General features: G+C 36.8%; 1 protein-coding gene and 1 long non-coding RNA gene across 5 annotated transcripts in view; one reads left to right on the top strand and one right to left on the bottom strand.

Moving 5' to 3' along the window:
- Positions 1–13,141, top strand: part of LOC138367366 (uncharacterized) — a 44,682-nt gene that overhangs the window by 8,500 nt on the left and 23,041 nt on the right. The window lies entirely within an intron of this gene.
- The window catches only part of LOC123760405 (epithelial splicing regulatory protein fusilli), a 258,631-nt gene continuing 251,427 nt past the window's right edge, over positions 5,938–13,141 (bottom strand). For all 4 annotated transcript variants that reach the window (XR_011229333.1, XM_069328857.1, XM_069328858.1 and 1 more), the window contains one exon: positions 5,938–11,825. Coding sequence is in view for 3 of the 4 variants with exons in the window: in XM_069328858.1 (XP_069184959.1) it covers positions 11,748–11,825 (78 nt within the window). In the remaining variant the exon portion in view is untranslated. The remainder of the gene's footprint in view (positions 11,826–13,141) is intronic.

Below are 13,141 nucleotides of genomic sequence, written 5' to 3'. Positions count from 1 at the left end.
TGTGAGGACAAGTGGCCATCGTCGTAGTAGACATTATGTTGGCTGTGATACTGGTGTAGTGTAAATGTGTGAACCAACGTACTCGGGATATGGCCAAGAGGAGTTACAATATGACAGTACTGGCCGTCTGCTGAGAAGTTCTACAAGTGTGTAGCCAGCCGTTTGCCAGAATGTTAGTGGAGACCCCCTGTCAGTGTAATTACGCAAGTGTAGTTACGGGATGAGAGCTATGCTCGTGGTGTCCCGTTTCCCCAGCACTCTTTGTCACATAGCACTTTGAAATTACTGACGGTTTTGGCCTCCACCTCCTTTTAGGAATTCCAGGTCTTAGGAATTCTTCCCTATCAATTTTATCGATTCCTGTTAATAGTATGTAGATTCCTACATACTATTTTGTATGTAGTGATCATATTGCCTTTTTTTCTTCTATCTTCTAGTTTTTGCATATTTAATGCCTCTAACCTCTCCTTGTAGCTTCAGTTCTGGGAGCCACTTAGTGGCATTTCATTGGACCTTTTCCAGTTTGTTGATGTGCTTCTTAAGATATGGGCACCATACAACCGCTGCATATTCCAGCTTTGGTCTAACAAAAGTTGTGAACAATTTCTTTAGTATTTCTCCATCCATGTATTTAAAAGCAATTCTGAAGTTAGAAAGTGTAGCATAGACTCCTCTCACAATGTTCTTAATGTGGTCCTCAGGTGACAGTTTTCTATCTAGAACCACCCCCCTAGATCCCTTTCTTTGTCAGAATTCTTTAAAGATTTCTCACATAATTTATAGGTTGTGTGTGGTCTATGTTCTCCTATTCCACATTCCATAACATGGCATTTATTCACATTAAATTCCATTTGCCAAATGTTGTTCCATATATTTATTTTGTCCAGGTCTTCTTGAAGGGCATGACAATCATCTAGATTTCTTATCTTCCCTATTATCTTAGCATCATCAGCAAACGTGTCCATATAATTTTGTATTCCAACTGGTACATAGATCGTTTATGTAGCCAATGAACATTACCAGTGCAAGAACTGAACCCTGTATTCACCTAGTTGTGTTTGCGGGGGTTGAGCTTTGCTCTTTCGGCCCGCCTCTCAACTGTCAATCAACTGTTTACTAACTACTTCCCCCCCTTTCCCCTCCACACCACACACCTGTGGTACTCCACTCGTGACATTCCTCCATTCCGATACATTGCCTCTGATTATGGCCCTCATTTTTCTGTCAGGAAATTTTTCATCCATGTTAGAAGCTTATCTGTCACCCCATATGTCACTGTCACTGGAATATGTTCCAGTTTCCAGAACAACCTCTTATGTGGAACTCTTATGTTGAAAGCCTTTTTTAGGTCCAGATAGATGCAGTCATCCCAACCATCTCTTTCCTGTAAAATTTCTGTGGCTCACTCATAGAAACTGAGTAAGTTCATTATACAGGATCTTCCAGATCGAAAACCATACTGTCTGATATTATATCATTTTTCTCCAGGTGTTCTACCCATTGAGTTTTAATTATTTTTTCCAATATTTTGACCATGACATTTGTCAATGATACAGGTCTATAATTAAGGGGCTCTTCCCTGCTGCCACTTTTGTAGATTGGAACTATGTTAGCCTTTTTCCATACATCAGCTACAACTCCTGTAAACAGGGATGCCTGAAAAATCAGTTTAAGTGGAATGCTGAGCTCAGGTGCACATTCTCTTAGAACCCATGGTGAAACTCCATCTGGAGCAACTGCTTTGTTCTTACTTAAGAACAAAGTACTTCGTCTCTATGTTGTTCTCTGGAATTGTTATTGTGTCTGGTTCCTTGAAGATTTCATTTTGTACAAACACACTTTGGAACTTTTCGTTTAATGTTTCACACATTTCTTTTTCATTTGCCGTGAATCTATTTCCCATTTTCAACCCCTGAATATTATCCTTTACCTGTAATTTGTTGTTTATGAATTTATAGAATTGACCTGGTTCTGTTTTACATTTGTCTGCAATCCCTTTTTCAAAATTTCTTTCTGCCCCTCTCCTCACTGCCGTGTAGTTGTTTCTCGCATCTTTGTATCGCTGGTATGTTTGAGGGTTTGGCCTCTTCATATATCGATTCCATTTTTGTGTCTTTTGGTCTCTGGCCCTCTCGCAATTTCTGTTGAACCAATCCTGTTTCCTAGTTCTGCATCTCTGTTTTGGTATAAATTTTTTTTGTGCCTTTATCATATACAGTATTTCACAAAACTTGACATACATCTCATTTACTTCCTTGCCTAGCAACAAGTCTGTCCAGTTACACTCACTAAAAAAAATTCTAAGGTCACCATAATGTCCTCTCTATTGTGTATTGAAGCCTTCTTCTAGAGAGCCGGTCGGCCGAGCGGACATCACGCTGGACTTGTGATCCTGTGGTCCTGGGTTCGATCCCAGGTGCCGGCGAGAAACAATGGGCAGAGTTTCTTTCACCCTATGCCCCTGTTACCTAGCAGTAAAATAGGTACCTGGGTGTTAAGTCAGCTGTCATGGGCTGCTTCCTGGGGGTGGAGGCCTGGTCGAGGACCTGGCCGCGGGGACACTAAAAAGCCCCGAAATCATCTCAAGATAACCTCAAGATAGCTAGTGTATTTATGGAGAGCAGATATGGGGTATTTGGACGTTGTGAAGATACGGTGTGGGGACTGGCCCATGTTGAGTGAAGTGAACTCGTCGGTGATAACCACTGGATGTGGATGACGTATACTTGAAGATAGTGGACTCACTGGGATTTGAAGAACACTGCAGATATATTAAGTGTCCTTTGCAAAAGAGACTGTGTACATATGTGTAGTTAAACGAAAGATTATATCGGTGAAGGTGTTATTTAGTCTTGTTTACCCCCCTTTATATTTCACGATTACTTGCTACTACCAATTCTTGATAACTTACCATTGACTTTGGTCAAAATCAGAAGAGGCGGCTCCAAGGCCAATTATGCAGAAAGAACACAATTACTGGCTCAACCAGGCCGTAACAAATTGAGAGGTCGGGAGACACGTATACTGTACTTTGATATACCCCTTCGGAGTCTTTTAGTTTGTGGGCAGTCGAGTATCCTCCTGTGTTCAAAATTTGAAATAGTTATGCTTACCATATTTGCTTCAGGCCTACCTAACCTCCCCACATTTGATGTACTCAATTCCTCCTCCTTGCCTACCAGTTTCTCTATCATTGCCTCAACGAGTTCCTGGTCATTCTTGTCCATTTTTGCAAGGTTTCTTACAATGAAGCTTTTTCATCTGCCTATAAGAGTATTTTCTATTGATTGTTTAAGATTTATAAATAGCTTCATCAAAGCTTTGTTCCTCCTGCAACTCTCTCATTGCCTTGTGACCTTCAAGCTGTTCATCATCATTACATCTTTATTATTGTAATTACTTCCTCTACAATTCCATCTATAGTGCCATCATTATTCACATGAATTATTTCCTCTCATTAACAGTTTCATCATTATTCTCGAGGCTACTCCTAAGTTTCCTGATTTTGTCATTGCAAGTGATGCAGTAAAAGCGAACGAGGCCTTTGCCTTCAGTTTCCTCGTTGTTGTACGCCTCACACAAGGTGGCCAGGATCTTTAGACAAGTGCCGTGGTATATCAGTTTGCAACCCTTATTTGATTACTGGTTGGTTTAACCAGTAATCTGTACAATGACATTGCCCATATATATATTATAGCTTACTGATATCTCTGCTGCTCCCAAGTCTTACTTGCTATATCTAGCTACAGTATTTCTGGGTCTATCCTCTGTCTCTTGCCATGAAACAATGTTTACAATGATCAGCTGGTTTCACTCGTGCTATGGAGGGGGGGGGTACACACACAAAATATTTATATTTTTGTATTCATTGTGTAGTTTGTAATTAACAGTAGCATATTAATATACTAAAAAATTAAACTTATACAATGCACTAGTATGCTTAGCTGTTAGGTACTCTGTATACTCATTAAACTGCTCACTGGCTTTCCAAGGGGACACTATATCGGTTGACTAGTTCTGTATATGCTAATAATTCTTAAGCATTGCAATCAGTAAATTAATAGTTTACCAACGTTTAGCCTGGCTTTGGCTAGTACTGTAGTATAAGTAAGTTTTGTAAAGAAACTGTTCAATATAATGTTCCACTTTTATTCCTACAAGTGGAATAGGTTAGATGTAGAAGTCGTTGAAGCAAATTCAGTTCAGTTTTAAATGTAAACATAATAAAAGCACGAGAAGTAAGTAATTATCAAAAAGGCGGCACCAAACCGGGAAGGCTATGTAGCACCATCAAATGTGTGGAATAATCAGAGGGCACTAAATATCACCAAGGATGCCAATACGAAAAGCATGAGAAATAAGTCATTCCATTAATCTAAAAATGTTCAGAAGGTGGGGCTATGAGCTTAACTCAACCTTGCATGCACATCTAAGTGAATACACAGGGCAGCTCCTCACTGGTGACCCCATTCTGCAGTGGTCTTATGATCTGGAAGGTTTATTATTGCTGTTTGTATTTTTGTTCAAAAGCCGCCCCAACAAGTAGGAGGGAAAGGTGGGGAAGGGGGGCCCTACATATGCCCACCAGAGAACCACACACAGGAACCCCCCTTGCATAATACGCAGGTTTCAGTCCCACAGTAGAGGAGAGTTGTGCAAGTTTCCTTTCATCTCATTGCTGTGTTCACCTAGCAATAAATAGTACCCAGGAGTTAAGCAATTGTGGGTTGCATCCTGGGAAAGGTCAGTAGCTGGCTTAAGGAGACCTCAGTCAACTACTTCCTCTCTGTCAACTACTCAAATATTCTTTAGCTCCTTGTACAAGTGTTTAGGGTTTTGACTCAATGTTAAACTAACATGGCACATGATCACTCTGATGAAAATGACTGAAACAAAGTACTGTACAGTGGTACAGTACCTTCATTTTCAAATTTAATCCGTTCCCAGAGACGATTCAAAAACCGAAACGAATTTTGCCACAAGAAATAAGGTAAATTGAATTAATGTTCCACACCCCTAGAAATATTAACTTTAAAACACATTTTATACATAGTACTACTACTATTTTATACTACATTATGTTCAAGTACATCTTACCCTTATTGAGGACTTCTTGGTGTATGGAAGACAGTGAGGAAGGGGGGAAAGGAGGAGAGGTGTTAGTGTTTGGAAGGCCCTTCCATTATAACAGCTGTGATAACATTTTTGGAGTACGTACTCTCTCAATGTTTGGAGGCATACCACTAGGACCTGGTTGTGGCTCACTGCTTGCTTGTCTTACCGAGAATCTGTCTATACACACTTGTTTTTCTCCCTATGTTTTAACACGTGTCTGTAGCGAGACATCACATTGTCTCACTATGAATGATCTCTTTTTTTTTCTATCGTCATCCTCAACATTCAAATGTTCTTAGATGACCAAGGAGAGGGAGGAGAGGAAGAAGGTAAAGAAGGAGAGAAGGAGAGGAGATGAACAAGAAGAGGAGGTGGAACATAAGGTAGGGGGGGGGGGGAGATTGAACTTTATCACTGACTTTCTTGGAACACATGGTGTGATATATAATAAGAACTTTTATGTTCAGAAACTTAAAAACAAAAAAATTAAATTCTTCACAAAGAATTCAAGCACAGTCGTCACTAGGCGGAAGACACCAGTAAACTAAAGCGCGCCATACATGTGCTCGGTTGGCCCATACAAACACAGAGGCAAACTTAGAGTACCGAGTCAAATTTTTCGAAGAAATTGAGCTCGAATACCGAAAAATTTGAGGAGGGGGCATTCGAAAACCGAGGTTCCACTGTAATGCTATTTTGAAAGGGAAAGGGCAAAACACTAACATGAAATTGGATAAGCATTTAAATCCCTGAAACAGGTTTTGCATTTTAAATTTTTTACAATTTTGCTTAGTAACTTCTGTGAATAAATGAAACTCCATCAATGCATAGATTACTTTATTCGTAAATTTTATATAAATACATGCAAAGCTGCTATGGTCGCTAATCTATATTTGCACATATGAACAATAATGGAGTTTAGTCATTTATGCTGATTTTATACAAGATTTGCAAATTTCAAAATACATTATCTAAATCTACATGAATATCAGAAATCTCGCCGCATTTTTGTGTTTGTAATATGGGTCTTACAGTGACTTACTGAGAGTAGTTTGGACTTTTTTTTCCCACTGTTACAAACTATACATTTGTAAGCCATCCTGTTAAGATCCATCAAGACACTACCTAAAATGCCCGATTCAGTCAGGGCAAGTCTGGGAAATCTTCTTAAATATAATTCTTACTGTCACGCTAGTATTTAGTTCATGTTGAACTAAATTCTACAAAAATTAAACACAACACTGTTAAGTGCACTGCTATAATCGTACTTTCATATTGCAACAAGTTACACTCACTAGAAAAACAGGATAAATAATCTGTGTATTGCACATGGGGATATAAAAATCCCATCAAGAAGAATGGCCTAGTGAAGATGTCTTCTTGTATATTCACTTTTACATCCTCAGAAATCTTTGGCTTTGTCCACAGCAGTGACTTCATACTGTGTATTGCTAAGATTTCTATGAAGATAGTAATGCTATGTTTACACACTATCAGTAGTGCTTGACATAACTGAATATGATCTCATACTTAATGACCTAGTATTGGTGGGCATCGCTGAATATGACTTACTGTACTTAAGTATTGGCATATCACCTGTATGGGGTGTACATAGATTGTCTTAAATTGCAAGAGACTATACAGGGAGAAAATAATCAACTAGGCTCATCCTATACAAACCATTTCATACAACACAGCTTAATTAAATAAAATGTAGTGTATATAAAATCTACATTAAAAGCTAATTATTTATAAATGGAAAACAAAATTGTATATGTTGTGGTGAGTGAGAGCCAGCCAGAGACCCTCTGTACCTATGCTAATCTCTTGCATCCATGGAATGGTTTCCATCAACTTTTTTGTTTTACATAATTCTGAAAGAGAGACCGGATAGGACAGCGTGTCTCGACCAACTTTTTGAGCAGACATAAGATAATACCTCCATCATATATACAAACAGGCAGAAAATGGAGTCATATTTTCTATCATACTAATGGAATGTGCATATGAAGTATGGGAGCATAAAAAAAATAATGAAATGACCTTAAAAACTAAGTTATCGCTAGTGTAAAAAGCCATGGAAATCAGGTAAAGGATTATATTGGAATGCTATGCTTATTAGCACTACGTAAAAGAAAACTGAAGTAACATTTCAAAGATTTTACAGATAAACAATACCTGCATCATTACTCAAGATAACTGGTGGCCACTTCAAATTTCTTTTAATTTATTGACTACCAACATAGGGAGAAGCAAACAAAGACAAAGAACTGGGGAAAAAATACATACCCTAGTTTGGTGTACCCAAAGCCGCAAAGAACCAAAGCTAATAACTGCCTCAACCACCTTCAAAAAATCATTATTACAGACTGGATTGACAGAGTGGGACCCAGGGTGAGCTACGGACTGTGACCCAAGCCAAGCTATGGACCGAGATCCAAGGCAAGCTGTGTACTAGGATCCAAGGCGAGCTACAAACTGGGACCCAAGGTGAGCTACAGAGCAATGATGATTGATTCACCAATAACCAGAAGGACCTTCCAATGCGCCCGGTGGAAAAGTATCTACAGAAAGAAAATAAGACCCTCACATGGCTCCTCACCGACAGATATACAAAGTGGCAGGCACATTTTACAATGCCTCTTTCACATTAGAGACCAAGATATATTGAGTAATTTCACTTAGTACTGTAATGCCTGTTACATGAGCACCATAAAAATATTAGCAAAAATTTAATTTTGTAGTTGGAGTACTATTAAAGTGATGCTATTTTTGGAGAGCAATGTATGCAACATATAATGATGCTCTTAATGTATAAAGAAAATATTTAGTTATATAATTTGTTGTTTTCTAGGCTTCCACTCTGCCTTCTGTCGAGGAAGAGCCAGGATATCCCTTTACACCCTGAAAGATGCCCGAGACAAACCAGTAATTCTCCCCAAAATCATGGTGAATTTTAGCCACAAATTAATAATCAACTACTGAGCACCTGTCTCCCTGGCATTCCATAAGATGGCTCTTCACACTTTAAAATATCACAGATGATGGTCACGAGATAATGCAATGATTATACCAGCGATCATTATATATATTATAAAATTCTTATTCACTTGTTACACACTTTATCTTTGGATACTTGATGACTTATTAAGCATAGGAAATAATTTACTTTCTCAATTTCTCACAAAGGTTTCTTTTTAACAAACTCATACTGGTAATATATGTGTAATAAATAGTTTTCAGCCATGTACACCACAGTAAAAACCTAAAAAATATAATAAAACACAAAAAACTGACAATAAATGGTAATCAGATCTATCCATGTCGTAAATATAGACAAAAAAATTTAATCTGTAATACTGAATGGAAATCACAACATGGTATACAAGAAACAAAATTACACCAAGAAATGCATCTCTGCACATAGGTTACTGTATTTTAATGTGTATCAAATTCAACGATGCAAGAAAGTAAATGCCAAGCAAAAATCTGAAAAAATGGATGATAAACAGTTTGACTATTACATGTTTAAATACTACTGCATCTGTTCATATTATATGCAATATCCAGGTGTCAACATCTTATTAGGTTCAACTTTACCAAGGGCCTAAACAGGGCAGAGTGACTAGCTATGGTCACAACCTAGATTATCTATTTTTAATTTTTAGTTTTTTCCCCCTTTGACATCTAAGATGATGGTAACAAGATTCTTAAGGGTTTCAATCACTGACCACCTTTATACCCGCACGTCTTAATATACACCAGCACTCGCTACATTTGAAAAATGTCATACCTGTCATCATACACCAAGGACCGGAATGGACTGTATGTATCTATCTGTGCTGCCCTTATGGCTAAATAAATCTGGAAAATGGGCTAACAAAGAAAATATTTATTAAGAATTCTGAATTTAAAAGTGCAGGATTATCTAATTCCAAAACATGAAAAAGATAGTAATGAACTGTACCAAATATAATGGATAGCACCATCTCATATTAGCAATTGATATTTAAGAGTGTCATTCATGATACTATTTATATTTTTTTAAGAATTAGTTAAGAGCTGAATCTCTCAGAAATTTACTTGTATGTAAACAAATCTTGAATTTTGGCATGCAAATTGAAACATCTTGGGTAATTTAAAAATATAATGCCTAAAATGACGTGTTTAAGACTATGGCATTAATATAAGTTCTCTGAAATCACTAAGAATTACAATATAGTGCATTGTAAAAAAAAAAGTTAAGTATTTAGAATTGTGGTGCACATGGCTGCCTGAGCATTAGGTTGAGAGTGGCTTGAGCACTGTTGCGGCTCACTACTCACGCTGTCACGACTAGGGTACGAAGAACAAGAAACTGATAAACTGCAGTACTCAAAATGCAGCCAGCAAGTTGAAAGCCCTATACTCAAAGTGAGGGCCACTTAATAGCTATAATAATAAACTACACATTTCAAAACATATTCAACAAGTTTAAGCCCTTGTAAGATTAGCAAGGGCTTACTTAACAACTAACATTACAGTTACTGTGAGCACTTCACTGTGTTGTGTGGAGCACCCTGTCTTCAAGTATAGAGGACTACTTAATGAAGTAATTACATATTAATCAATAGAAATATAAAATTATAATAAATAACAACTTGAAAATATAACAAAAGCTAGAAGTGTATTACTCCAGTACATGAAAATGAAGTAATAAGCAGCCAATATGCCCTGATTTATGACAACAGGAAAAAAATTGTTTTTACAATGTTTACATAAAAAATGCTGAAACAGGGAATGATTAATGGAATACCAAAACTCCCTTGGGGAAGAATGTGGCATGAACAGTAATTTCTGCAAAACAGAATATCCATAATCTAATTTTATCTCTGCAGGCAAGCGAATGGATTACTATAAAGCTTCCATTACTTCTGCATTTTTTTGCCACAATATAAAATGGTAACAATCTGAAAGCACCCAACAGGCAAAACTGTTTATCGTCTGCCAGAACGACTTATGACACATCTGTGTCACTGATTGGCAACAAGGGTGAGTGAGCAATGCACATACTGGAAAAATGGGGAGATCAGTCACTGTAAAGCTATAATCTACTTCATTTTAATTATCTTAATTTACAACACTTGTAAAATGAAAATATAGAAATGATATTGTCTACTTTCTTTACATGATGTGATTAGTAGAATCCCTGACAAAATATGAGTAAAATAAGTACACCTATCTTCCATATGTTATGGGAGAATAAATTCATACAAATTTGACTCTGGCAAAATTCATCAGAAAATAGCTCATTCGTTGTTCAAGGGTACATCATAAACTCTAAAGTAATAAAAGAAGTTCTTGGCAACACACCCACCCACCCTTGTGATAGGAATGCAGCTTCACCTGCTTAGCTTCAGCATCCTTAGGACTTAATCTTGTAATCTCAATCTCACTGCCTGCTTTATCACGACTTCGTAGTACCAAGATTTTTTTTTGTTTTTTACAATTTCATCTGCTATTCATGACAGTTTGCTGTACTTTGACACTGCAGATTACACATTTTGTACATATCTTTGCTCTTACTAACCAACAAATATAATCATGAAGTTTGATCCATAGCAGGATATAATAAAATTGAGGGGCTGCAGCATCACACTGTAGTATTGACGGCGGTTTTGTAGGAAGCAATGCTCAAAATAATATACAACTTCAATAAGGCACTTTGAATGCACAATGAGTAACATAGAAGTAAAAATTAAGGTAGAAAACTTAAAACTAAGAATAGCATCTGCATTTATGCTACATTAATTACTGTCAACTCATATCATAAGCACCTGTGTAGGCAAATGTACATAAAATTTACTTAAAAAACCTACTGGAAGACTTTTTGTGATACTTGTTGTCTAGAGTTGCTGCCAATAGGCTATTGCAACTAAAAGCTCCTTAACCTAAGGACAAAATTAATAATTACACAACCTAGAGAAAAAGCAATGTATGTATTTTGTAAGTTCATATCAATTATAAACATTATAAATCATTCATTAGGCAAAATTCTAATGCTAAGGAGGTTTTCAGTAATAATCTGATTGCTGGCAGTATGTATTCTTGTGCATCATGATCTCCTGCGAGGATTATGGGCCTCAAGTGGCAATTGGTATTCTATTAAAATACATTTCATAGCATTTTCAGTTGCTCATTTATTTAGCAGTTTGAAATTACTGTACTTCTGAATACTGTATTTACATTAATATATATATGTTGGACTCCATCCCTCTCCCTCTCTCTTTCTTCAAAGATTCCATTTAACAGTTTTGTTGAACCCCAATTACAGTACAGTACTTACATTCTTGCTGCAAGAGAAACATCTTGACAAGAGACCTCGGTTGTAATAAAACTGATAAAATTGTAATTATTATTTTCAATTGTTAATGATGTGTCACCGGATCGAGTCATCTCATTTTTGAACAACGTAAATTACAGCACCAATACATTACCAATATTTCCTCCTCTCATAGGAAGAACAGCAAATGTAACATGTCCCTTAAAATAGTCTTGGTCACAATGAACATATGATAATCTTGTATCATTTCATAGATGCAGAGGTTCAAAAAACATATTTAACCCGAGGCATCAACATGTGTCATTCTCTCTCACATGGTAGCCACCGCCTCGCCGTTGTGCCGTGATGTGTCACCACTTGCTTGAATGGGCAAACACTCGGGTGCTATCTGTCATAGAAGAAAAATCAAGATTATGTTTTTAAAAATAATGTAAGCATATATATATCATACACAGTATATATATATATATATATATTATATATATATATATAAATATATATTATTTTTTTTTTAAGCGATCATATGAATGACCCAAACTGCAAAACCATTTCATCACATATCGGCTACAGTAGTTTAAAAAAAAATTATTCTGTAATTTTGTAATAAAAATAATGGCAAGAAAGGGTTTCATAAAATTCTAATATTTGTACAATATAGCCAACAGCTTTGGAACTAAGTTATGAGAATTTCAAGGTAGCATCAAAGTTCCATGGGCTGTTTTAAAATTTCGAAATTATTTCCCAAGACATAGGCCTAAAATTAATTTGGAGTAAAGAATGGTCTGAAACTGTGAATGGCTGTTTAATTTATTAGGCTGGATTTATATGCTCCAGGCTTTCTTGTAAATGTTTAACAAAACCCTACATGATGAAAGTTACTTTTATGCAATTTTGTTTACCGTTTTCTTTGAAAAATGCTAATGCCATCGATGCCCTTCATTTGCAGACTTACACATTTACCAAAAATAATTATTAATTTTCTGCTATTCATTTCTTCAAAGTTATTCTCTTCCTAACATCTTGAATTTAATTTTTTTTTTTATTAATTGCTGCTGCCAGCGGTGGCTAGCTTATTCTACACCCCCATGCTCATTCTGTGAGCAGTAGTTTATTCTACACCCCCATACTCATCCTGTGAGCAGTAGTTTATTCTACACCCACATACTCATCCTGTGAGCAGTAGTTTATTCTACACCCCCATACTCATCCTGTGAGCAGTAGTGTATTCTACACCCCCATGCTCATCCTGTGAGCAGTAGTTTATTCTACACCCCATACTCATCCTGTGAGCAGTAGTTTATTCTACACCCCCATACTCATCCTGTGAGCAGTAGTTTATTCTACACCCCCATACTCATCCTGTGAGCAGTAGTTTATTCTACACCCCCATACTCATCCTGTGAGCAGTAGTTTACTCTACACCCCCATACTCATCCTGTGAGCAGTAGTGTAAAAGGATTACAAAGAACAAAAGGTCATAATCAGACCTCAGTGGATGTTTACATTAGCCTTTACAATTTATCTGCACACACCATATATTTTATTATAATGATAGCTGTAAGATACTACTTGCAACAACATGTTCATTTGTTTCCATTCCTAGCACAATACTGACTGCCTCGCAAACTATCTTTCCTAGTTCATGTTGCGTATAGCAAACTACTGAATCTTTTCCATACTGTTTTGTGCAACTTAGTAATACAA

The sequence above is a fragment of the Procambarus clarkii genome, chromosome 22, assembly GCF_040958095.1.
Source record: "Procambarus clarkii isolate CNS0578487 chromosome 22, FALCON_Pclarkii_2.0, whole genome shotgun sequence".
NCBI lineage: Eukaryota > Metazoa > Arthropoda > Malacostraca > Decapoda > Cambaridae > Procambarus > Procambarus clarkii.
This window is presented reverse-complemented; position numbering and strand designations above follow the sequence as displayed.